At 39.1% G+C, this 27,248-nt stretch overlaps 2 protein-coding genes across 2 annotated transcripts; both read right to left on the bottom strand.

Moving 5' to 3' along the window:
• Positions 1-1,931: 1,931 nt before the first annotated feature.
• Positions 1,932-16,790, bottom strand: ATMIN (ATM interactor). Its single transcript, XM_068411391.1, has 4 exons — positions 16,634-16,790; positions 11,515-11,640; positions 10,346-10,545; positions 1,932-9,367 (listed from the first exon to the last, which is right to left on the bottom strand). The coding sequence occupies exons 1-4, from the start codon at positions 16,661-16,663 to the stop codon at positions 7,537-7,539; spliced, it is 2,187 nt and encodes a 728-aa protein (XP_068267492.1). The 5' UTR covers positions 16,664-16,790; the 3' UTR covers positions 1,932-7,536.
• A 2,417-nt stretch (positions 16,791-19,207) lies between these two features.
• Positions 19,208-27,229, bottom strand: CENPN (centromere protein N). The gene is made up of 11 exons (XM_068411392.1): positions 27,194-27,229; positions 26,615-26,796; positions 25,409-25,454; positions 24,614-24,670; positions 24,128-24,204; positions 22,390-22,566; positions 21,581-21,682; positions 20,963-21,020; positions 20,406-20,518; positions 19,646-19,769; positions 19,208-19,349 (listed from the first exon to the last, which is right to left on the bottom strand). The coding sequence occupies exons 2-11, from the start codon at positions 26,783-26,785 to the stop codon at positions 19,234-19,236; spliced, it is 1,041 nt and encodes a 346-aa protein (XP_068267493.1). The 5' UTR covers positions 26,786-26,796; positions 27,194-27,229; the 3' UTR covers positions 19,208-19,233.
• Positions 27,230-27,248: the final 19 nt, after the last annotated feature.

Here is a 27,248-nt window from a genome sequence, read left to right as displayed (position 1 = left end):
CATTCAGAACGCTAATTTGTATAGAAAATATGTTACAATTCTTTAAGAGGCATACCTTTAAGTAGAGTGGCATATCAGCTTGAGGCGGAGAGTGTGAGAGTTGTCGCACTGGAGGTTAGAACAGGGCCACCATTTTTCTGGAAGCAAATTTGCTTTTCCCAAGTGAGGGTAGCTCTGTATTGGTGAGAGGAGTGGCACCTGCTGAATGGCGAACACAGCAAGCACCCAGGCCAGCAACAGCACAAGGCTGTCCCCTTTCTGCACTCCTTCACTCTTCTTGAAGAACAAAAGCTAAACATTTCAATCTGAAATGGCAGTAGTTTTTGGTACCTGTGTGGTATTTTGTTGCAAGTCAAGAGGAAAAGTTATAAAGAACCTATTAAAAAGTTATAAAGATATATTAAAAATAGGTCATTATAGTTGATACTATGATCTAGATGCATCTTTTTCTCTCTTTCAGTACTCTGGATATCTGAAAATCTCAGCCAGTGACTATCTGGAGTCAATTATCTTGGTGGTTAATTTCCAGGAAACACAGGGGTTTGTTGTAGTAACTTGTCCTGACAACTGCTGTTCAGTTACGGTGCTACAGTGACACAAGTGCAGCACCATTCTGACAGAACAGAGACAGTCTCTAACGTACCATTTCCTTCCTTTCTTTGTACCCTTCCCCCTATGGTCATGTATTTTCTGGTTTTCATGTTTAGATACAAAATGCAAGCTCTACAAAAGAAGCACCCTTCACAAATAGCCTCAAGATAAATAAATCCATCTATACTTGTTTCAGTCCTGTTTTCCACTAAATAGAAAATTCAAACATGTATGTATCTGTGAAACTGGTAACATTGTCCGTAGTCTAGAAGGAGAGAAGATAGTCCCTCCCATTCAGACAACTGAAAATACTGCTGCTTCTGTGAGAAAACTGAGAAATGAACTGCATTCCCAGAGAACAGTAGGTAAAGCCAAACATGTTCATTATGGTAATTATAAGTTGCAGCCATTGCAGACAGGTAGTAAATTCTTTAGGACTACAGAAAAAAAAACGTTTAAACTTGCAGGGAAAACTACAAACTTTATTGCCTCATTTCCCAGTGTTTCATGCCACGGAAGGTTTTTGCTGAGGTTTTCGAAACGGTCAAATCAGACAGATTAGACAGAGGTTTTACTACAACCTGATACAAGGCAACATTTCCAAGAACCACACTCACAGATTATTGCTACAAGACCTGTAGCAGAAGACCAGAAAAGCTGCTAATGAAAGGCCTAGAACACAAAGAACTGAATACACAACACTGAAGCCATCGTAAGCTTGATCAGGTTATGTGCCCTTCAATACCCTGGGCTCTTCTAGCACAGGAAACAGCAGCTTCTTGTTTACGTGTAAATTCTCTCAAGAATAAAGCCATTCCCGTTCAAGGAAAGGAAATAAACTTTAGGGCTCGATCAGCTAGAAGTGCTTCCTGTATTCAAGGTGCCAAAACACCACAAGTGAAAAGGGAATTGCTGACAACAATATAAAAACACAATGATGGAACACCTGGAAGTTAAATCAACATTTTCCCCCTTTTGTTTTAGGTCCAAATTTCCAAAGGATTGGTTCCAGAGGACTCACTGTGAAATCCTGGAGCCAGAAAGAAAACCTGCCTCTAATTCCACTGTTTTGACAGAAAACAACCAGCTTTCCAGCATGCAGTTTCTTTAAGTGAAGGAAATTCAGGAACTAAGCACAAACCACTCACAAAATCTCTACCAATTCAAAAGACACCTAGCTTTCGAAAGGTGAGATGTTAAGGAGCAAGGGGTGGTACTTGCCAATGGGCACTGAACACCTGACCCATGCCTCTGTAGGCAGGATATCACAGCCATTAAAACAGAAGGCAAAAATTGATTGAAGTTAACTTTATTCCAAAATATGTATAATTTACAGGACTAAATAAGTGCTTCATTTGTCAACAAAACGTTTCAATCCTTGTGAATAACTTACTAGTAGCTTTGTGTAACACTTCAGTTTCCAACAGACGGAAATATGAAACAGTATTTTGGCACAAGGTTTTCTCTGCATGCATTAATATACTTAAAAGTTTCACAATTACTAGGACAACATTCCTTCTTTGGGATTGTCACTTGTAAAATAGGTCTAAGAAATGAATGCTTGCTTCTGTCTGCTCATTGCGAGTTTACTGGCTTTAATAGCAAGAATTAAGCATAGACGTCCTTTGAAAACTAAATTTGTCCACTAGATCAAAATGCCACGAGTGATGAGAAGAAAAATATTTTAAGGACATTTCTCAGCCTTACTGAAATTAACTCACACATGCTTTGGGAAAGACTCACTCATGAGATTTATTACTCATCCATTCCAAATATTTACAAGTTTAAATCAGATAACAATCAGGTGTTGAATTCTGTAAGCTGGGAAAAATATGGCTTTCATATCTAGCTTTATCATAGATGCCCCTGCAAATATCTGTAGATAGAAGTACTGTCCATCTAGCTCTGCATGCAAGCGCTTGAAGCATGCATGTAAAGCATTAGTTGTTGTGAAATGTACAGTTTACATTATCACAAGTCATCTATTATATTCCTTTGCTAGTTATGTTGAAGATACTGCTGTAAAGCCAGTATATGAAAAAGAATCAGAAGTAAAGGACTTCTGTTATTTAACTCAGCAGTTCCTTCAGGAGTTTCCACTGTTTCAGGCTGTCCGATTACATTTTCGGTGAAGTGGAAGAGTCATGCGCACGAAAACAAGCCTACCCTCAACCTGACTGCAAGGCAATGCAGAGCTGAACCATGTAGTTCCTTGGTTCTGTTCATTGCACAGCAATGGCATTTTAAACAAGAAAATTCAGTCATGCTCTAAGCAGCAAATCCTTCTAGCACACATTTAAATTCACATCAACTGTTAAAAAACAACAACAAAAGAAATGGAAGATGCATGTTTGCACCATGCGTTGAGGCTTGCTACCATGAAACAACCCCATCCTCATAGTGTTCATATAAAGTTATTAAAGGGAGCCTGTTTACAGCAGGCCTGTTCTGCTGGGAACACAAGCATAGCAGCACCTTAAACCAAACATGAATGAAAAAGCTTGCAAGGCCCAGAACGTTAACAACATTTTGGTGTGGATGTATTTGGAACAGTAAATTGTACATTAAGATCATATTTAAAAAACCCAACATGTCAGAAATAGATTAAAGCAAAGGAAGCTGTACAACCTTAATGATAAAGGCAAGTACATTTGGTTCACCTCTTAGTTGTCATTTCAGTAACATTCTTTTGCGAGCTGAGCACCCTATGTTGATCCAGTATGTATCAGTCCTATTGACTTACCCTATATTTGAAAGGCTATTAAAAAAACCCTAACACCCTCAGATCCCAATCCTGCCAACACGGACATGTCTACCCAGCCTCACAAAAAAAATCAATTCAGATCTGACCGAGCACGTGAGCATTTGTTGGCAGGACAAGGATTTAAAACAGCGAAAGGCCGTCACCTTTCTTTGTTCTGTTGCCTCTACACAATCAAGGTACACATGACTAACAGGGACATTCAGCCTTTTGCTTTCAACAGAAAAAAATGACTGCGTGTGCGCCTTGGAATAAAAATTTGTAAGGAGTGTTAGTTACAGACATTAACTTACAGACAATGACTGAGTTCTTCAAAACTAGACGAGGTCTCACAAGGCTTGTTTTACAGCTGTTTAATTTACAGCTCCAAGTACATATTTTTTTGTTAAGATTTCATATCCTTTGGAAGTTGACATTTTCTAGAGACAGGCAGCTTTGCATAGCTAAGAATACGTAGCGTTAGTAAACGCTGAATTTAAACTACCAATTTCTCTAGGCTGACATGAAGAGTTGGGGGAGGATTCCCTCCCTACCCAAGCAGAAAGAAGCATTTACAAGCATATTAGCGGAAACATGAAAATAAAGCCAAAAGCATAAGAAACACACATCTACCCTCATCCAAACTTTTAGCATTGTGACAAACAAACATGGAAGGCAACAAGACAGACATCTCCTTTTCCAGCTGTTTTGTGTTTATGTTCTCATAGAACGCGTGTCCCAAATTTGCTATGTTTCATTTGTTTGATTTTTTATATACTAAAGAAAAGCTCAAGTGAAACTACAAAACTACTAATTCAATTCTAGAGTAGCGTTACACAGGCATCCAGATCAAGATCCAGCAATCACAGTGTAACAGAATTAAGCAGGAAATGCAAAGATAAATACAAGTAACATTAGGATCACTTCCAGCTAAAAATCTGTGCTGCGGCTACAGAGAATCTGATGTTACTTTTTGTATAGCAGTTCAAATGGCAGTAGAGGAGAAGCAGCAAAGTAGTAAGTCAGTGCTGACCAATACTTACAACAGTGCTTTGAAAAACAAATCAAACTGCAGAAAAAGGGAGATAAGTATCATTTCAGTACTACCAAGAAATAGTTCTGACTGAAGTGTATTTTTAAAACAACAGCCAAAATAGAAAATTAGCCATTTTAAAGAACTTGTTCAAATTTGAAGAATTCATAATATTTAGCAACAGTATTTCAGAGCAGCTTTCATTAAGTTTTCTGTGGGATTCAGCAAACTATGAAATTTGGTTGCAGTCTTCACATTTTCACAAAAATACTTAATAAATCCAAACTGAGTGACGTATGCCAGCAACACAGGATCCAAACCTGTTTCTGACTTATGAATAATTTATGGACAACAAAATTTGTGAAGAAATAAGTTAATTTTGGTCTGAATGAGCCACTTTTCTACAACAATGCAGACATATTTAATAATTTCTTAATACTGCACTTTCAACAAATAATTTCACGTTGTAGAATTGTGTTCACCTAACTAAGGTTCAAACTATTTTAAACTCATAGGATGAGGGAAAAGAATGGTATTTGCATGTTCTAATAAAACACACAAAGCTCAAATACTTTTAATTACAAAGTACAATAAATGAGCAATGATTACATGGTAAGATTGTGTCCACACAAACCTTAGTTTTTTTCTGATAGTCACTGATGTTAAGAGCTTTGGCTTATACCATAAGAACGTGGCAATTCTCATTTGGATTAGGAAATCAGTTTCAAAGCTCTTTAAATGCTAGCTGGTCTCTCAGGTGGCTACAATTCAAAGCCTTCTGTAATTCTGCTCCTCATCACCAAGGTTCCTTCTCTTCCTGAAAACAGACTGCCTTTCTAAATTCGGAGGTAACGAACAGTTTCTCACTTCTGCCTTCTACAGCTGTGGGAAATGCAGTTTTCCCCAACCAGATTTATAGTAACTGCTTCTCTTCCATGCGTCAGTACAGACACCTTGCACATGGGAAACACAGAAGCCTATGTATGAAGAAATGTTCTCTGGTTATTCCAGCCAGGGGGAAGAAAGGAGAAGGAAAAACACTTTAAAACCTGAGGATGCAGCATTACTAGAAAAATACTGCAATAGAATAAATTAACCTAATTTTGTCATTTATCTTATTTCCCAATTTCGGGCAGGTAAACATGAATCAGTCATATCTTCAGAAGAAACAGAATTACAAGTGATGCCTTCCTTTTTTTTTTAATATATCCCACCTTTAAGCTCAGAACTCTAGGCACTGTGAAACCTGGGGGGACTTTCCCAAAAGCAGAATTACTGTACTCCTCGGGGGAACTGCAAGATTTCTTTCTGCAGTTTCTTCAGCCAAAGACTGGAAGTGTCTGAACTGGCACCTAGAAATGTTGAAAAATTAAACAAGCAACACAGCTGTGGTTTCAGGAGTTTTTCAGGAGGAAAATATGAGTGTCAGGGTTAATCTAAAGTGATTACTGCCAGTAAAAGTAGAGACACACCATATTAGCATGTTAACTATGGCAATTTAAATAGTGGTAGGAAGGGACCAAAAAAAGGTATTGCTCATTTTCAACAAAACAAGCTAGCTGCAACGGATGAGTAACTGAACTCCCACATCCGTGAGCTGAGGATATGAAGCACAAAGCATAGTGAGTCTTCAAAAACTAAGGCTTGGACATACATTTACTGATGGGCTGCCTAGTAAATACGCAGCCAATACCTCTCCTCTCACAATGGAGGAGTAAAGCCTGTTACAGGCCCAGGAACTTGACATGAAGGTTTCTGTTTTCATTTAAGGTACCAGAAACTAAAAACTGCCCAGGACAAAACCAGAGGTCTACATTTTGCAGATACTATAGTAGCAGATAAAAATTAGTTAAGGCCAAATTCCAACATACATTCACAACTGGCTTAATTTTTTGTTCATGCAAATGAAAAATACTGCAAACAATGGTATGAGAGGCAAGATGAACATTAAAAAAAAAATTCCAAGAGGTCACACGTTTCTTCTCCGAAAAATCAGTTTGTTTGAATTTGACTATACTCAGAAAAACTCTCTAAAAGCTGCAGGAACCGAGGGCTGCAGATTAATGTGCAAAAGCAAGATACAGCTGTTCTGAAAGGGCTTCTTGTGAGCTGATCTCCCAGCTCTGTTGTACAGATTCCAATTGTTTTTGGAAGCAAGAAATCCAAAAACAGGAGTCTAGGTGAGTGGGTATTTTAGAGAATTTAATTTCCCATTTCTAAAGATTTCTGTTAAGGTAACACAGGTATAAACCACTGTAACATTTCTCAACTTGTATCTTAATAAAGCTAGGAGAATTTCAGCAAAAACAAATTATTCCAGTCTTTGAGGCACACGCATTGTTAACATCTACATCTTACAAACAAATAATTTAAGCAAATCCCTCCTGAAGACTCTAAAAATCTTAGTCCTATTTATTACACTAGCTAAAAGGACGACATACGAATTTTCCCTATAATTATGTATTCCAAGTTTTTTTCCTACCCTTCAAAGGGCATCAGTGCCACTCAGGGGAAAAAAAAATACTGCTTTCTACATATTTTTGATAATAAATATATTCAACAATTCAAGAGTCTGTGTCTAGTGTCTTGGACAGGTATTTCGAAAACACCAACTTATGCATGAGAAAGAGCTGTGAAGGCATAAAGTAAAAGAAGACAATACAGCTTATTATGTTCATGCCAGATTTAAATACAAGCTACTAAAAAAGGTAAACAGAAGTAGCTTCCACTAACAGAATCTTCCCCTGTAAGTTCAGGAAAGCATCTGAATTGGACAGGTCAGGGTTTTGGTCCAGCACCTGGGAACCCTGTATGTAAGCCAGGAATAGATAAAGAGAGAGAGACATATAGAAGAACTTTTAAAGTTCTTCCATTTAAATTAAAGCACTATCAGCTTTGTAAAGAAGTTTGAGGAAAAAACATAGGCACCACATGATTTTTTTTTTAAGGTTCAAATGTACATTAACATGTTACAGCCCCCCCCTCTTTATACACACATAGCTTATGTAAAGTTACATATTCAGTAGAGTACCTTCAGCATGAAAAGTCTCTTAGGCCAACTGCTCACGGTAACTACATTCAGCAATGCAAAGTGGATAACTTGGTCAAGCCATCTCTCCCACCCCAATAAATTAAATTTCAAACCACAGGAAAGAGTTATATTACGTAGTACTCAATGGCTGGGCTTGTCAGAGCTCTGAAACAAGGAGCACAGCTCTTCACAGGTCTGTGTTTCTACTGAACTGAACTGGGACTCCATTGTATTCCAGGCTAAGTCAGCCAGAAGAAAGTCATCCATTGCTGTCTGTGTCTCATTGCTGGTAAGGAATAAGCTCCCTAGATTCTCAAAGCAGCTATCCATAGTCTGTGTTTCAGCGCTACTGAGTTGGACTTTGCTTTCAATATTCTGAGTAGGTATATTTTTAGTAGCCGGATATACTTCTGTCTGGGTTTCTGTATCAGACGAGTCAGTACTCATGGAGAAACTAGACTGCTTCAGAATACTTCCTAAAGGCAGATGGGTATTACTGTCCAAAAAGAAATTCAAGTCTGTCTGTGTCTGTGTATCAAACATCTCCAAACCTAAGAAGTTAGAATTTCCTCGGCAGTTATACGATTGAGTGGCACTATCAGAAAATAAGAAATCAGTCTGCGTTTCAATGTCCAGCGACTCCAAAACTGGCTCAGAGTTTAGGGTACCAAGCTCACTCTCTTCAGTCTGAGTTTGGATATTGGATGCTGAAAAGAACTCTTCAATGTCAAAGTCTATTCCTGTACTCTGTGATGGCCCAGGTGGCAGATGCGTGTCAGCATTAGAACTTGTCTCAGACAAAAGGCCGCGATTATCCAGTGTCTGGCCAGACATGTTTCCTGAAAAGATGTTTTCCAGATCACTCAGTAGGTCCATTGTCTGGGTTTGATTATCCATCGTATTTTGAGGTGGAAGTATATTAGTCTGTGTATTGAAGCTGATAAGGGATTCAGACTTCACCGTATCTTGATTCAGGCTCTTGCAATTACTCCTTTGCAGCAAGGTCTGATCTATATTTGTGGGCATTAAATTGTTTTCTGGAAGTTCAATGTGAGTAGAAACATTGTATGATGAATGAACATTGTCAAAGATGTCACTGCACATTACAGCCTGGTCCATTTGCACTCTTCCATCAATACAGTCCCGTGTCCTGCTGGTTTGTGTCTCTCTAGAAACGCCACACATTGGAAAACAAACCTGACTGAAAGCATCAGTCTGAGCAGCTATGGATGAAGTCAGTTTGGAAGCTGGCAGCAGCGTCTGTGTTTGCACACTGATGGGTAACGAAACCTGTGAACTGAATGACAGATCTGTCTGAGAGCAAGAGGACACAGAAGAACTGGGAGTCCAGGCTGCGGCTGGTACAAAGTTCTGTGAAATATAAGATAAGTCAGTCTGTATATTTATTGAAGAAATGTTATTCTTGTGACAAACATTCCCCAGCTCTTGCCCTGTGTTATCTGATGTAACCGTATCCAGGTCAACTTGTACACCAGTACTTACTGGTTCATGATCACCAGAATTTGTCACTTTTGACACAGGTGTACTATCTTTAAATACAAGTGTTTCTGCCTCCAACGCTGGAATCAGAATTCCTATAGATTGAGGCAATAAATGAACAGTACTTACAACTGAGCCTTGATTATCAACAGCCACTACAGCAGGTTTGACAGAAGAGTCTGTTGCAGATACATATATAGGCAAGTGAGCAAGCTGCATCACTGGAAGTTTAACCAAAGCCACCTTAGGCTTTGGTAAAAGCATCTTCGGCGTACATTTTGGCTGCATTTGGTTCGTGAAGTTAGAACTGCAGGAGCCTTCAAGAGAGGCCACTAGTTTCACTTCAGAGGACTCCAGTTCCTGAGTGCCAGGATTATTATTGTGTGTATTGATGAGTGCTTCGTTTGCTTTTTCTGCCAACTGCCGATTATGTACGGACGTTTCCGTTTTCCTCTTCTTACTAGGAGGATCCCTGTGAACATGAGATCAATAATTTATACTCCTTTCAAGCACAAAACATCTGCCTTCCATTCTTCTGAGTCATTGCATTGAAAATATAAACTGAAGTCACAGATGAGGTTGGATATGAGAAGACAGCTAATCCTGATTAAAATACAAAAAGACTCCATGAACTTCAGTATTGTAAAATTTCATTCCTCACTCTCCCATTTAAAAAAAGAAAAAAAAGGTTACCTTTTTATGGAGACCTGTTTCTAAACAGAGGTGGAAATTTAGATGGTTTCTTCCCCCTTGCACATTACACACTCTGATTTGAAGACACGTTTAATTTGTTACTTTGATACTAACTCAGATTGAGCATTGAAGGGACAGCGCTCTTAGTGTACAGGTAAAGGTTTCTCATGCAAACTGAGGGTACAATTATCATTCCTTCACACAGAAGTTAATTTTGCAGTAGTTGAATCTCCAAGACACACAGGCTAGGCCTCAGGAAACAGATTACCCTTTATGAAATATATGTACACCTTAAGACAGCTATAAAACTAAACATGCATATATAGGCATTTAAAAAAAAAAGAATCCACTAATACTTGCAAAGACGACTAGACTATAAAAGAAAATAAACTGAACTGCATTCCACACCACAGTTACCAGCTGTAAGCATTTCCAGATCATCTCTGCTCTCACAGAACTGTAAAAGCAGATGCAACAAGAACCACTAGTATTTATGCCATGCAGTGCAGTGTCATCAGTACCTTTTGTTTTAGATGTGGGGAAACCTGATCTTATTGATTAGACAATCATCACTGCCGTCAACAAAACAGAAACTACTAAAAGCAATGGAACAAAGAAACTGCAAACTGCTTTACAGCTGAAACAACGTGAGCCTATTTCCAATTTAATCAACAGAAAGGAGACAAAAGCCAGTACATGGGAGACAGAGGACTGGGGGATGAATAGAAGTATCAGTACTTATCTGCTTCACTTTTACCTGTGTTCTGCAGGAATTTCATGGCCAGTTCTGTAAATATGAGACAGTAATGCTGTTCTGCTGGCATACGGGCACCCACAAGTACACTGGAAAGTCTTGCCACAGACCTCTATATGCCGTTTCAAATACCATTCTGTACCATAGGAGTTACTACATTTATCACATTTGTGCTTCTTTTCAGCATGCATTTTCATAAAGTGCTAGAATACACAAGGAAAAGTAAACATTAGCCTTCAGCTAAGATAAAAAAAGAAAATCACGTTTAGGGAAGACATTAATATTTGCATTTTTTTAGTTGTTAAGTAGCATTGAAGAGTAGAATTAATTTTTTTTTTAAAGTGTTGTTAGGAATAGGGCACAACCTTAAAGAAATCAACTGAAAGAATTTAAAGTTTGCTAATCTGCTTGTGCTACGTGCATCTTAAAACACAGATAAACACTTCTGTGTCCTAATGCTATTAGTGGTTTCCTATGGACATTAATAAATCTATAAATGAATCTTGCCAAAGAGCATAGTCAGTATCTGTTGCAACATGTGCACGCTCCTGAAGATCTACAACTGAGCAAATAGTCTGAAGCCAAACAGGTCAACTTCAGAGCAAACCCCAGAATTTTTCCTTTTCATTTACAGCACCAAGTGCTAGCCACTCATCCTCTGTGGTCTCCCCAGCTTATCACAGGTAACCAACAGCAGAAGAGTTCTTTTTTTACTCACTCATGCAGAAACCAGTCTTACATGTTTTCTTAAACAGGTAACTAGTAAACAAATGCATTTTGATACTAAAGGAAAAACTCTTAATTCTTGACCACTGGAAAAAGCAGTTTAAAGCATCAGCCACATTTTAAACCTTTATTGGTTGCAACTGTGATTTTTTTTCCCCTCTTTGATCTTTCTCCATCTTTTTAATTTGTGGAGAGGGGCTGTCTTCTAGTTTAGCAGAACATACTGGCATCTGCCTGATCAAAAGGTTCAAGTCCTCTAATATCAACATGCAAACATGCAAATTTATTAACCATATGTCCATGTGTCGTTTCTGCATACAATTCTCCAATTTCTGGATATATGCTGAGAGGCTTTGCTCATATCTGAATGCAAAAGCATATACTCTGGAGTAGAGACAGTCAGGACTGAATCAGTATGAAAATAATACTTTAGGAAACAGGAATACCTGTTTTACAAGAGAAAATTGGGAAAATGGTCTGTTTGGTCCTCTAGGGCAGCCTTCAATAGGACAGCAGTAGAATTTCTGTGAAGTTTTCAAACCCTTCCTTATTGGTGCATTAAGTTTTCCATCCTGAAAAAGAACCAAGTGAGAAGTTGACAGTTCTACAGGTCTGCATATTAAAGACAACATTCAGAACACACATAAACTTTGGCTCACTGACTTTACACACCTAATGAGTTGAAGGCACTTTCCTAAGTGGTCTGAAAGTTCAAATGGAATTTTTCACCTATGTGGATGCTACTTTGCAAATATAACATCAAAATTACCAAAAGAAATTACAAGCTCTACAGAGTAGCGGTACTGTGCTATTTACTTTTACCAAGATACTCACTGCCCCAAGCCAATTATAACCGCCTTTTATGTTACTTGAGCCAAAAAGCTTTCCCTACAGATACTACACTACAGTGCCAATTCAATGTGGTTTTACTTGTTAGTAGCACAGTCTACTTGAAGCTCCATTAAAATCAGCCACACACTGTGTAACACAACACTTCCCTGACGCTGGAGTCCTGTTGGCACTATTTAGAGTTTACCTGTAATAAAATGGAAAAAGCCAAGTACACTCTGCCACTCAATTCAGATCATAAAGCAAATATCACTACGTCTATGAAACTAACAACTGCTGTGCTAATTCCGAACCTCCAAACATTAAGTGACTGGTATACCTGCACTTTCCATGTGATCTGCCTCACTATCACATGTACACAATAGAAGAAAGTAACATAACTTGCTTAAAGAAGACCTCATAAATACATATAAAAAAGACACCCTAGTGGGATTGTCCGGATTGTTCAACCACATAGAACCTATTCCTATTGAGGAGACAGCCATGGAAACCAGACAGGACATATCCCTCTTGACATATCCTATCTGAAAGAGTCTCAGTGGAAACTTCAGGTGTCTGTGTCTAAGCAAAAAATTAAAAATGAAGTATTAAAAATCTGATGCTCAGAGTAGCTGTGAGTGTCCTTACATCCCGAGACCAAGCAGGAGGCCAACCAAGTCTCCAGCGCCAGTTACAGTAGTCCACGATGGCATCCCCAAGATAATTATTCAGGGAAGAATTGCTGGAGCACACCCTGTTTGAGCTCTGCACCTGATTTTCCTTAGCATGACGACAATGACAGTAAGCACAGTAAGTGGCGGAATGTTGATTCTACACCAGTCACTCCCTAACTACCTTCTTCGGGCAGATCTCCAGCTGCTTTGTGTTTACACAGGTTACACCAAACAGAAAGAATGCACGAAGTGCAATAGCCATCCCGTGTGAAGCAAACAGAAAATATGTGCTGCAGCTGGCAGAACACAAAGGGGTTCACTGCTCACACCCCTGCTTCTTACCCAGCTACAGTTAGTCACAACCCAACAGCTCTGTGTTCTGAGCTACTCGTGCCTTGCTTTTGAAGTATTCATTTCGTTTGTGCTTCAGGAATACCATGAAGCAGACAAGTGGGGCGCTTCAATGATTTTGGTTCTCCTCAAATCATCTCTCAACCTAAGACATTCTGTGTGAAACGTAATCCCTGCAAGCAATATTTCAGTTCTGTTTCCACACACTCAACACTGCCACTTGCTGACATTGCTGCAAGTTCATTTTTGTTAATGACATACCATACACAAAGAAGCAAAGTTTAGAGCCTCTCAATAAAAACTATTATCTGCCATTTCATAAAAAAAAATGGAATAATTGTCTAAAAAGGGAGTTTTCATGTAACATTTTAACTTTCTAAGCATCTTTATGTACAGCAGCTTTCCCCACAGACAAACCATTCATAAACAGGCCTGTTTTATCTCTGCTGAATGATTACTGTGATTATTTTCGCACTTCCTAGAGCCACTGCCCAAAACAGGAACATGACTCAAAGAAATCTAGTTGTTCCAGCCCCACTACCCCCAGTTACACTTTTTAACCCTGAGTTTACCAAGAAACACTTTGCCCAGATGCCAGTCTCAAAGTCTTCAGAAGAAAAAAAGATTTGCCTTTAAGTCAAAACTATGTTTGGTCTCTCCCACTGCAGATGAAATCGATACGCTTAGTAAGCAGCAATTGGAGTTACTTATTCCTAAGTAAGAAGTTATTCAAAAGTGTGTTATATTTAATGTCACAACCCAACAAATGACAGGGCAATAGAGGAAATATGTTCAGGCACTTAACAAGTAAACCAGTCAGGTTATTTAAAACTACTGAAATACTAAGGTATAGAATAACACCAAGTGTTTAAAAGCTATATAAACATGAGTAAGATGCTTTTTTAACAGCTGGAACATAGACTTTCGAGGCACAGATCACAAATTTGTTGTGACAAGGTGAGAGATACTCTACACATAAAAGTAACCCTATCCAGACAGTAATCTTGTTTTGACCATCTTCAAAGTCCTCCTGGCTCTAAATGGTTAACTTCAGACATTCTCACAAGTCCTTTCCTTGTATGTCTGATTTTACTTCCCATGTTTCTACAATAGCCACCCACCACAATTATTGGTAGATATTTGTTCAATAAACTTCTCACAATGCAGACACTCATATTGCAAGAAATACTGACATTGGGACAGGGCTTGCAGCAACAGCATGGAAAATGGAAAGTAACAATCCTTGCTACTGATTTAGTCAAGGTGAACTTAGTGACGTCTTGCTTTCCTGCAACACAAAGGCTTACTCCAAAGGATTAATTTAAAACAATACCTTACAGTAGACTGTAGCCAACTAGTTAAAACATTTTTTTTCAGCAGAAGATCGTGCATTTCTTTACTAAATAGCACAGAGAGAAATGCATTTATTCTTATTATAAAATCTATTGTGCTAGTGTAATATTTGCATTTGGGTAACCTACCCCCAGGGTAAGCTACTCCTTCCAGTTCACCACTGACTACAGCCCCCCTGCTATCATGGGAATCCAGAGAATCCTCTCCTTCACAGAACTCCTCTAGCTTCTCTTTTAAAGTACGCAGAAGTCTTGCCCTTCTCCCCATAAAATAATACAGACAAAAGACCAAAAAATTTTAAAAATTCTAAGCCTAATATATTAAGTACCAGTTTATACCCACTGTTCTCATTTTTTATTGGCTTAGTTAAACTAAGGAGACAGTTTATATATCAACACTTCATCATATCTTCTTTTGTTAGACCAAACAAGACAAATTCTTCTAATTTCCCTTTGTCAGACAAACTTGCCATTCATTACCCTTAGCAGCCCTTTTCTACACCTCTGCTGGGTTCATTTTAGCTTATTTGGGTCAGATTCCTACCCCACAGCAGTGACAGGGAATATCCTTCTGACTTATTTCAGGATTGCCCTTCTCACAGCAGCATTACCCTAAATGCTCATACACACAGGTATGACCAAAGAGCTTTTGCAAGTGTTTCCCATCTCAGTTATTTCTATTAGACCAGGACTGATCAAATTTTCTCTTATCACTTCACGAGACTATATCCTTGCTATACTGCATGTGACTCTGCATATACAGGGTGATCTTGCTTTCCTATGCAAACGTCCTTCCTCTGCAGCGACAATACCTCATAGTTTTCAGCATCAAAAGATCCTACTGGTGCTACTTTTATTAATGAAAATTAAGCAAGTCAACCTCCCTTCTCTTCAGCACTACTACGCTCTCTCCTTCCCCAAAAAGCTTCTTACCATCTCATTTGCGAAGTTGCCTCTTCACTAATTCCTCATGTTTCACTAACAAATGCAATCTACTAAATTCTTTTTGGGGAATCAGTTACCTCTTAAACAGAAATACTAATACTAAAATACTAGTCCAAGTCCATCTCTTTCTTTCTGGAGAAACAGAGTAACACACACCTAGATTTATATCTTTTTACCTTTGTATCTTTATCCTTTCATTCAAGACGTATTCTCAAGCCATGCATAATACTGAAGATATTTTTTCTAAGTACAGAAAAATTAGCCTCCCTTAAGCCTCAGTAACATTTTACTCTCAATTACAATGCCTTTGTAATAAGTCAGATGTTCCTGAAAATCTGCATCCATCCATGTTTCAGTATTCTGTAATTAGCCATTTCACAAAACAAGCATGTTTACTGTCTGCCCACTGGGGCTGCCTCTTCAGCATGCAGCTCTGAATGCTGCGCTCGAAGTTTTGCAGGAATAGCATTTGTCCTCACACACTTGGCATTATGATTTTGAGAAAGGCAAGGATCCTTCTGAGAGGCCCACACTCAAGTATACGCTTGCTGAACTGCAGCTCTCCCCCCCCACCAGTATGGGCTGCGTTTGCTCAAGAGTACTATGGTAATGAGGGCTTGTTTCCAAAATGGCATCCATCTAGGGTTTTTTTTGGCTCACATTTTTAAAAAAACAAACAAAATCCCCAGCACGACAGCACTCGGCGTTCGGATTACGACGGCGTGCCAACTGCTAAGGGTAGGCAGCGCAGTATGTTTGCATAGCACCTCACAAGTGGGGCTACAATGTCTACTACAGAGAGATAAGCAATAAGCAAGTGAAATAGCAGAAACTGAGCCCCAAAGAACTTTTAACTGCCTTACTTATGTTGAACACTGATACGGCGCACCCGCACGCACTCGTGCGTTTACACATACACCTGCACACGCTTTTCACGTGGGGGAGATTTAAACAAGAGAAACGTTTCGTTACTCCCCTTTGGATTAAACCCCCTCCCAGCCTCGCTGCACACCCCAGCAAAGCCAAAAGCTGCCGCCGCCCGGCGGGACCCCCCGGGCCCCTTCACCGCCGCAGGCCCCGAGGGGCCCCGCAGGCCCCTCCCCGTCGAGCAGGAGCGGGCTCCCCCCACCGCGGCAACCGGGGCGACTGCTGGTAGCGGGGCAGGGGCGGGGAGGAGGCCCAGGCGCCAGGGCCCGGCGGGACGAGGCCGGAGCTCCGGCAGGCCCCCGCGGTGGCCCCGGCCCGGAGGGAAGAAGGAGCAGCGCCATTACAGAGCCCCACAGAGCAAGGTGAGGGGCGGGCGCCCGCCCCGCCGCAGCCCCCGCGGGGCCGAGCAGGAGGGAGGCGGGCGGCCGGGCGGCGTGGCCGGCCTCGCCTCACCGCGCGGCGGGCCCGAGTCGGGGCGGCGGCGGTACCTGGACCGGGTGGGCCTTGCTCAGGTGCATGTTGAGGGCCGGGCTGTTGGGCAGGACCTTGCCGCAGCCGGGCACCGTGCACAGGATGTTGGTCCTCACTTGGGACAGCTCTGTCACCGAGGGCCGCACCAGCTCGCCGGCGGGCGGCAGGTCCCCCATGGGCACAGGCGCCGGCGCCGGGGGCCGCCCCAGCCCCCCGCCACGCCGCCCGGCTGCCGCCGCCGCCATGTTGCTGTCAGCTGCTCGGCCCCCCACTTCCGGGGGCGGCCGCCAATAGGCATCGCCCGTTGAATGCTCAGCAGGCGCGTGGCCCGGCCCCGCCCCCGACGTCGGCGTCCCGCTACGAGCAGCGGCGGGCGGGCGGCTGTGAGGGAGGGGCCGGCCCGTCCCGGCCCGTGCGGTCCGCAGGGGCTCCGCAGCCGCCGGAGGAACCCGTAAACGCTTTCACGGCAAAAAAAAAAAAGAATAACGGCGTAGACATGAGAGTACACGGAGCCGAAGGCTCTAAGAACGCGCTCGTGCGCCGTTACCCTCCCGTGGGTGGGTGGGGCTGTGGCGTCTCCTCTGCACATCACCTGTTTTCCGTTTATTTACCGGTGTAGATTTGCATTTTAAAGAACCAGTGATAATACACGGGAGTTTTTCCCCTAGAGCTTGGCCAGTTAAAGGAAAAGCAATGTATGTTACCGAATCGGAGCGCACCCTTAACGGGGGAAGAGCGAGGTGACGGGTGTAGCTCCCAGGGTGTGCTGGGGCCTTGTGTTCATTGCACAGCCCTGGCCTCTCCTCTGTCATTAAGTACGTGCCTGCTTGCCTGGAACTGCTGTGTAGTTCCTATAATAGCCTTGGTTACAGGAAGTTAGAGATGAAATGTATATCTGAAAATCAGAGAGACCAAATTTTCGGTTGTTAAAAGGGAATGGAGACTGCCTTTCCCAGAAACAAGAGGCAGCAGGCCAGGTACTCACAGTGTTTGAGAGTATTTTGAAACTTTACCTTTATGGTAAATCATTATCATCTCAGGCATTAAAGTTATTTGCGAGAGAGCACTAGGAAGAAAAAGTTGCACAGAGTAAAATGCATACTGGAATCATGATGGCTCCAGCTCTTGGAAGGCTCTATGATGGTATGAGCGAGAGGCATCAAGAGCCAACTCTTAATGTCTATCTGATATTTTGTTTGTCACACAAAACCTGGAATTGTTTCAGAATCCTAACATTATGTAAGTATTTTGTCAAACTAACATTTAAATCACACAGGTGAAAGTCCTAACAATAGATCACTAGCCTAAACTAACTTCTTTTTAAGTGCAAGTTATAGAGAGATGCTGAAAAGCAAATCAAACCAAAAATCAATGTATGTTACACGTCATGTTTCTAAATCAGGCCAAACAAACTTCTATGCAAAGACTCAATTTACACATTTATTTACAGTTTGAAAACAAAGACATTCCGGTATAACCTCTCAGAATATTTACACTGCGCTGTGAAGTTATGAAAACTCTGCACATTGACATATCTAAAGTGAATCAGAAATTCCATATACATGCACAAAGTTTCCAGGTAACACGATTAAAAAAGAAACACTTGTAAACTACAAGTGAATCTTCAGATCAAATCCATCTCAAAATAAAAATGATGCGGCAAGTTACATAAAAACATCTGTATAATTACCAATTACAATTTACCAACTCTAAAGAACTCCAACGCAAAGCTGTTGTTTGCATTAGTGAATGCTGCCATCTTGATCCTGCAATCTTTATGTCCCCCAGGACAAAAAAGGGGTAATGTACAAGGATTGCAGAAGGATCAAATCTTAATTGAAACAGTCTAAAACATGGACTTCCTCAAAATAAAATTATTGCCTGTTTCATTGTATTCCTCTAGATGAAATTTCATAAGACATTAATACCAATAGACAGATTTTTCTTTTTAATTTAAGTATTTGTTATCGGCTGTTGCCCTTGGTGAGTAAAAACTCTGGATCTGAATTAATATCCACCAAAGCTGGATGGAAACGTCTTACTGACATCTATATTCCAAGAGTCCCTTCTTTCCCATGCCCTGTAATGGTCTTTGAACATATCTTCATCTACTAAGATAAAACCATGCCTGACCTGCAGACAGGTAGTTCCACTTATTTGAATGGGACTATTCACACGTTCAGAATGGGGCACGTATCCTGTTACGCTGCTGAACTGGAGCCGAAATAAGGCAACCACCTAGAATATCTTCACCATCTACAGCTATGGTAGTAAACTGAATAGCTACAGCTGTCTTACTGTATCTTTATTAAGCTTTAGCTAGCTTTAACTTCACAAATACTATTAAAAATACAGTTAAGAGCAGTCATCACATTTAAATTTAAAATAACCACAATCTCTGTTTCAACTTCGCAACTAATGTTTTTTTTATTATTTAAGGAAAGGGCTAACTCTTCTGTTAAAGACAAATGTGGAAAAATAATTCAAAGCAGCTATAATTTGGAAAAAAACCTTTGAGATTATCAAAGAATAAGTTATTTTTTTAAAAACTGTTTTGAAGTTTATTATGATTTAGATTAATACCAGTAATAAATGAGTTGTGTGAATCAGTTTTAAATTAAGGGCTTACAAAGCTTCCTGGAAAGAAACCTTTTTTCTCTCTAATTTTAAAATAATTCCTAGCTTTTTGTGGTATACATGTAAGTAGTGGTGAAAGTGGTGCATCAGCCATACCTGGAGAGAGAGACAGATAATTACAGCTTAACTCAACCAATATTTACCTTTCATAATGCTATAAAACTAAAAACACAGCTTGAGTATCTATCTACAAACTAGTAATTCTAAGAACAAACTGGTAGGTATTAAGAGATAAATAGAAATTTAGTAGAATAAAAATGTTACCACTACAAAAACTTATTTCTAAACCAACTGTGAAGGTTCTCCCTTATGTAAGATACAAGCAGAATGCAAGACGACAGAAATATTTAACTGTGGATTTTTCCTTATTTTTCTAGAGTTGGAACACTTACCCGCCGGTGCCAAGGATTTCAGCGATTCTAAAAGATGTGGACTAGAAAACTTGACCAGACATCTGAATGGTTCTTTTTTATCCAAAACATCCATTTTAGGATCACTTTTAAACATTGTCTCAAGCTGTTAACAGAAAATTTAACCCAGGAGTATAAGCAATGAATTTATTTATATGTTATTATTTAAACATTACATTAAAAATGTAATATGTAATAAGACTGTATCTTATTTGTCTACTATTTCTAATGTTAACATGATTCCTCCTGGAGGAATATTTTAATAAAATCAGAGGGTGCCACCACATGGTAAACAGTTTCCTGGTGAAAGAGGCAGCTTGTTCAGTAATATTGTAAAACATTAAGTATCTCTTAGAATTTCCAACATCTCTGCTCATCAGTTAAAATCTGTGTATCATCCAAGAAGTTAAATTATGGCATTATATGTAGCGTGAGCTTTGTACGTACTTCAAATAACTCTAATTTCTCATGCTTCAATATACCGCTGGTATAAGTCTACCTTTATTACAAAAACAAGTGAAAATGCTTAGTTCACAAGGCTGAAAGACTGAAACGTGATCTAGTAGTCTGACCGAATCTTAATGCAAATCTGTTTCCTAAAGATACTTTAAACTTACTTACTTTAAAATACGTCCTCCCTAAAGTTTGAACAAATGCTAAGTTTTTCTTAGTTTGCAATTTAAAGTATGTACCGCTATATTAAAATTATATAAAAAAAAAGAAAATTTGTTGCCTTTACTACCTTATATTGTGCAAACTCAAGTTTTGGTTGGGGACCATCACCAAAAACTTCCCGATTCACTCTCTGTATTCTTTCTTTCTCATTTCTGCTTTCTTGAACTATCCTTGGATCTGCTGCAGGGATAAGAGTAGGGAAAGGAAGAGAAGAGAAAAAACAGAACGACAGCTTTGTCAGCTGATGCAATACTGTTTTTCAGATCAGGTGATTACTCCAGTGAAAATCTGAAGATAATAATTTTAAAGAATTTATCATGATTTTTTTTTTTCATAAGCTAATTGTCTCCATCATGTGTATTTTCAGTTCTTACCAAGAGAAAAAAAAACAAGCTAATATAAAAGGAGATACTAGGCAGTGGGTATTTTCGGTTTCACAGCTGTGTCCAATGACAGTCATGGGCAAATATTTACCTCTCCTAGTGAGAGCCAGTATTATGGCACCCCACCAGGGATGGATAATACAATGTTAATGTAACATATGTACATTTCCTATTATGAATCTCGTTCCATAAGCCAGCAGTAATGACATTCAAACTGCCGTTTAATTTAAAATATACATACCACTTTCTAGTGCTACATTCCTTTCTTGTAGAGGTCTCGGATAGTAAGTTTGGAAGTTCTAAATGCAGAAAAAAAAAAGATTTTAGTCCACTTCCACTTTTAGAGGCTGTAGCTGAAAAGAACTTTCCAGATTTCTCTTTACTTCTCATTCTGAAAGCAAGTATTCTTCCAATTTTTGACAGTTACTAGAAGTCAGAAAGCCCAGCTTTATTTTGAAGAAAGGATGCCTGTCCTATGATGTTTGTCAACATTTCCCTGTTTACAAGTTTTACACAGACAAGCAGAGTAGGCACCCATTCTAATAGCCTTCAACTCACTGCTCTAGGAAGCCTAGGTGAAATGATGCTAAAAAAACCTAGGACCAAATTGTTCATACAATTTTTAGACTGAGTTTAACCACCAGAAGTAACAATAATAAAGAGTAGGTGGGATACCAAGTAATTACATCCCCATTGTAATGTTACCTTAATGAAAAGCTGTCCACCTCAGTAGTTCAATATTATTTTAACTTGATGGTCTCTTGGAAGAGGTGAATTTTGCCCCCTGCTAGGGGGTGAGAACTAGGCCTGAAACAAAAAGGCAAGACTTATCTTAGGATGTACTTGTGAAGTGGCTCACCTGGCTATATCTCTTAAACACAATATCTTTAAGGGAGTTTAAAGAATGACTTCGAAGCTCCATTTCACGGATGTCATGGTAATTGGAAGCAACAACCAGGGCCTTTAAATAAAAATTGAAATAGTTTTAACATCAGTCTTAATCATCACTGTGTTTATAATATGGAAAAATACAGTATTTCTAGACATTGCGATGTTTTTAAGGTAAGCAACCGCCCTCGAACTAGCAGGATTCTTATGTCTGAAACAATGTTGAATAGACTGTTATTAAGCCTAGGTTAATATTTAAAAGCATATTTAAAAGCTCTATAGCCTTATCAGATGAAAAATAAGTAAATAAAATAAACAGATTAATAAAATAATTACATTACTAGTATGGAAGTCTGGTATATAGATAAAAAATGAAAAGTTACCAACACTGATGACCATGAGTTGACAGAAAATGTCTTTTAAAACTAACTATTAGCATTCCCTGATGAGCTCATATATTTAGTTCTTGAAGCTAACTGTGTTGATGTAATATTCTTCAACTTCTGAGAGAATTTAACTGAATACTGTCTAACACTTGGTTAAGAAATTAGAACAATACAAGGTCAGCAAAAATCCCAATTCACGATGCACCATTCCAAAGGTCACAAAGATTGTTTTTTTGCCCCATTTTTATCAGGAGCTAAGAGAAACAAATGACTATGTAAATGAGTAAATTATGTTAAGTGATTAATCTTTACCCCTCCTCTTAAAAGCTAACACACTTGTAGCTCTACATAGCTCTACATGACTGTGGTCAGGGTCTACGGTTTTATTCTGTACCTGACATAGCAGGGGCAAGTTGCTCCTAAGCACCGAGGCAGAAATGAAGACATAGGGAGTCTGTGAATGGTACACAGCATAGCTGGTTTTGTACTGGTTTGGTTTTGTATATGGTGTTCCCCAGGCAATTCTAATCCAGATTGCGTTATCCTCATATTCTCTAAAGTTAATGGTGACCTAAACAGAAAAAGGAAAGCTTTGATTTACCAGCACATTCAGGTGTCCAGAAAGATTTAGTTATCTCTTAACTTTGTGTTCACAAGACCCAAACATAATTTAGTACACCACTGCTTAAATAAGAAACAAATCCCACTAGCGTGGTCAGGATTGTATTTAAACCAAATTTCCACAGAAAAACAGTAACCTTACAAACTGGAAAAAAAAATAATCACCTTTCAACTCTAATATGACTTTTGTTCCTGTTGATGTACATTTTCTTCTGAAGGGTGAAAATAAAAATAGCTTATTACAAAAGCCTTGATTCTCTCTTTTGGGAAAACAACAACACAACAAAAAGGTGCCTGTTTAGATGGAGGGCTAGAGGCAATATTTCCAATATGTTCAATTTTTGAGAGACAAAACTTTTGATCAACTTGTGATTTTAGACCTGAATATAATATTTATCACTGCTCAAGAATATACAAGCAGAAATTTGAAGAAGATTCCCTTTCCTGTTCTTGTAGATTTGCTCCTCAGTTACTTCTTTTTACCTTGACTCAACCTGGGTGACTTAAGAGTGGAAAAACTTCCTTTAAAAAAAAAAACAAACCACCAAACCCTTTCTTTGACTGAGGCACATGTAGTCAAGCTTTTAGTCCAACTAGACCATAAACTGTTTATATTGCTGGACCACCATTGCTTCTCAAAGTTTTTGTGGTATTTTTTTTTTTTAAATCAAAATATTGCCAAACTTTATTATAATAATTATATGAACTGCCGCTGATGATCTGTTAGTCTGATTTGTATTTGTTGCCCTCTGCTGTTGTCAGTGGGAATCCTTTGTGCATCAAGTGACACAGCTAACTAGCCAGAGGCATTTTCTATTACCTTGCTTAAATGAAGCTGGTAAACTAAAGCAAAAAAGGCTTCTGCAAGTTGCTTAGTAAAAGAGTGAATGACAGTACCTCCTTCCCATTTTTTTTCTTACCCTGCTCATGTCTGTAGTCTAGAAACTGCTTCGTGCTATTGACAGTGGTCTTTCAGTCATTATAATGTAATGAAATACCAGGGCCAAGTTCTCACAGCCATCACAAAATATCATTTCAAAACCAGAACTAAAAGGAAATGGATACATTTTGGCTACTAATTTAAGTCATAATAACTGAACTTCCTTGTCCTGCTTACTGGCTACTTCAAATTCCCTCTGTACTCTGACCTGATTTTTGTTGTTTGTGTATTGTTACTGGGTAACAGGACAAAGCAATATCAACTTACCTAGGCAACATGTAGACTCAAGTAGGGCAAAGATTTGATAGAAAACATACTGCCTTTCTTGAAGCCTGTCATATTTTAAGGCAAACTCACATTTTATTTCACTCCAGCATAATTGTAAAGTTGCTAGAACAGATACGCAATACATTGTTCCTATTTCACATGCAGTTCCTACCATTCCCAAATGAATGATTCAATTTAATTTTTGATGCAGACTGTAACAAAAAAAAAAACCCTCGCTAAAGTTATGAAAACAACCTATTGACACCAGAGTTGTGTAACAAATTTAGAATGGATTTATTCTTACATTTTTCAAGGCTGACCGAAGTCGTCTTTTAAATTTTTTTTTGAAATCTGTTAAGTCAAAAAATTCCATTTCTTCCCCTGTTACAGAAGAAAAAAAAAAGTAAGTAGAATTGTGTTTACAAGACCTAGTTCAGAAATGTTTTTACAGTTTTGCTGAAACAAAATTAAGCAGAAAAAGCTGCAGCTGCATAACCTTATACGAAAAGCTGTATATTAAATTTGAGCCTCATCATTGCTATATAGAGAAAAGGTTAACATTTAATTAATAGCTACTAGTTTCTAATAATTGCTTGAGAAGTTAATCAAAAGTATTCTAAAAACATTAAAGATATCTTTATTGAAAAATCCATACTACACTATAGTTAATGTTAAAGATATCTCTACTGAAAAAATCCATACCAGACTATATTTGTGTTTAAAATGTATGCTATGAAGCAGCACTGCAGCGAGTTGCTGAGAACTGTAAGATTACAGCAAGGATTTTTACCTCTCTTGTTCATCTGGTAAACACTCCACACTCTCTTGTTTGGGTAGATGTGGTTGTCTAAGAAAAATAAGAATTGCTCAATAACGTAGTATATTATCAAATGGCAATTAAAGGGACAAATAATTTTACAATACTTTTATGACCAGGTTATTTCAAAAAGATTACTTTTGATAATGCAATATAATTTATTCAGCCTTCTTAATCTACCACTCATAGTAAACCTAAAAGCAAAATATTTTTTTATTGAAAGAGATGGGACAATCTTTTTTTAATTCAGTAAAGCAACTAATAAAGGGTATCTCTGAGGTTCAATGTTTAAAGAAGGATTTTACCTAAAATGACCGAAACTCAGTCTAAACTCAAACTAAGAGGTATAGACTGTTAAAAGAAACCTTGAGATTTAAACTATTACGTAATCAAGCTGTGAATTAATATTGGAATTAAGAGTTCTGCCTGGAGTATTTGCCAGTAATTTTGCCTACGTCACTCCCTACTGGAGCACGATATTACTGATTTTAGGGTTTGGTGCATACTGGAGACAAACATACCTCTCTACATTTATAACTGTGTGCTGGATGTGGCTTACTACAGTGTAGAAGCAAACATGCTTTTGTTGATTTTGAGCTTCTGAATTTTTAAAAAAGGTCAGATCCAATAAGATTCATCATCTAAAATGTAATCTGTTTACACCAAATGCATCTGTACCTCACTAAGGCAATTGCTGTATAATTAAGGGCATTATCGAGTTACTCAGAAAAAATATAAAAATGTTACTTTTATTCATTTTTTACTTACAAATTATGTCTAGGACAGCTGCTTGCTTTATGTCTGCAGAATTTTCCTGGAAAGAAGAATAACAGTGCACAGTGAACTGCAGGTCCAGAATGCTCTACCACACTGTTTACTAAGTGAAAAATCCCAGTATTGGTAGTTTCAATTACATAGCACTGAAGCCCACAGCACGCACACTCCTCAAAGACACCACACCTGGTCCCAATGTGCACAAAATACAGTTTTGAGAAATCAATAATAAAAGCTATTTCAGCAAGGTTTAAGTGTTTCTGCAGAGGCAGCAAGAACGTTGTCCTTATAGTGTGATGTACAAGCAATAGGAAGTAAAATTAATGCGTATTCATGACACTATGCAACAGTGACTAATATTTAACTGTCAGGAATTTTAACATGCTTCGTTCCTCCTGATTTAACCTTTACAGCATGAAAAGGTTTTTAAGAAACTTTATGATACTGCTTGTTACAGATAAGAATGTTTCAGAAACAAATGCTATTTTAAAATATGACATTTGCTATCTTACAAGAATAACTTCACAGTTTCTTGCCTGCATTTTGATCTACACCCTATGTAATTAATCCTCGAGTATGAAATTCAAAGAAAATTATATAAAAAGCTATAGGATTTAAGAGATATCAGTAATAACTGAATCTATCTGGGTTATGATGCTATACAGAAATACTCCTAGTACATATAAAGATTCCTGGTACATCAAAATCAGAGTACATAAAGAGATCAGAAAGCTTTTTTTCCTTATAGTATGCAGAATAGAAGTAGTTCTAGCCAAGGAAATTTAAAAAAAAAATCTGAAAAGTCTAAAAGATGTAAACTACTGCGATCATTGCCCATACTAAATAGATTTACATTAGCACTATGTAATGAGTAGACATCTCAATCAATGCCTTTATTTTACAATTTAGAAATACACCCATTTCTTAAAAGTTTAACACAACTGAGCTTTTATCTGCCTTGTGCAACTTAAGAGCTCAAAACATGTACTTCCATATTCAGTAAGGGTCAATCCTGCACTCTTCTCAATCAGACAAAACTGATGTTATTACCAGCTCAGCTTTACATTTTCCAGACTACAAACTGCCATTTCATCCTGTGTATGGCCAAAGAAAATTCATTTATTCAAAAGAATGTTTTGATGGTGCTTCAACACACATCCTGTATGTCGCTGACAGGCAGTTCCCAAAGGAAAGGATTACCTCACAGAGCTGAACAACATCCAGAGAAATATTCTCCTTTATCTGATGGAAGTTCACGGTTTGCAGCTGCGTCTCAGAGAGAAAGCCCCATTTCTCTAGCATCGTCTTGATTTCATCTCGTGGGATTTTTAGTACAGTTCTTCGGATATACTCAGCAACAGTTTCATCCATGATGAAGCTACCTGAAAAGTCGAAACGTTAAAGAAGTTAAGACCAAGGCACAGGCCGGCTCTGGAGACTTGCTCCCTTTGTAGGGCGTGCAAAGCTGCACCTAGGCACGACTAGCAGAACACTGGCATCAGTCCTAAGCGTAGCACTACCACACATTTCGGCGGACACCAACGACAGCGAGTTAAAACGCCTTCTACAATCATTTTTCCCCAAGCCCTCGGCAGTTTCCCTCACTGAGCGAGGTCTGGTGCGAGCTTCTGGAGAGGGATGGGGCTGTTACGGCCTGTCCGGTCCCATAAGTGTCCAGGGGGCCTCAGACAGCCGGCACGGACACGAAGAGAACCGCGCAGCCGAGGGGAGCGCCGCGACCCCACCTGCCCGCCGCGACCCCACCTGCCCGCCACGCACCGCGGCAACAGCCCCCGCTCCCGCCGCCCGCGGACCCGCTCACCAGCCCTTCCCG

The sequence above is a fragment of the Nyctibius grandis genome, chromosome 12 (assembly GCF_013368605.1).
Source record: "Nyctibius grandis isolate bNycGra1 chromosome 12, bNycGra1.pri, whole genome shotgun sequence".
Classification (NCBI taxonomy): domain Eukaryota; kingdom Metazoa; phylum Chordata; class Aves; order Nyctibiiformes; family Nyctibiidae; genus Nyctibius; species Nyctibius grandis.
Note: the sequence above shows the minus strand (reverse complement) of the source record. Positions and strands in the feature narration are given on the sequence as shown.

Bases quoted from the DNA above. Each gene is read 5' to 3' on its own strand.
- ATMIN (XM_068411391.1), bottom strand. From the start codon at position 16,663: ATGCACCTGAGCAAGGCCCACCCGGTCCAG. The intron at 11,641-16,633 runs GTACCGCCGCCG...GTTCTTTTTCAG, and splicing joins GCAAGGCCCACCCGGTCCAG to GATGGAAAACTTAATGCACC. The intron at 9,368-10,345 runs GTAAAAGTGAAG...TCATGTTCACAG, and splicing joins GAAATTCCTGCAGAACACAG to GGATCCTCCTAGTAAGAAGA.
- CENPN (XM_068411392.1), bottom strand. From the start codon at position 26,785: ATGGATGAAACTGTTGCTGAGTATATCCGAAGAACTGTACTAAAAATC. The intron at 20,519-20,962 runs GTATGTATATTT...TTATCCCTGCAG, and splicing joins GAATGTAGCACTAGAAAGTG to CAGATCCAAGGATAGTTCAA. The intron at 19,770-20,405 runs GTAGTAAAGGCA...TTCTGTTAACAG, and splicing joins TTGAGTTTGCACAATATAAG to CTTGAGACAATGTTTAAAAG.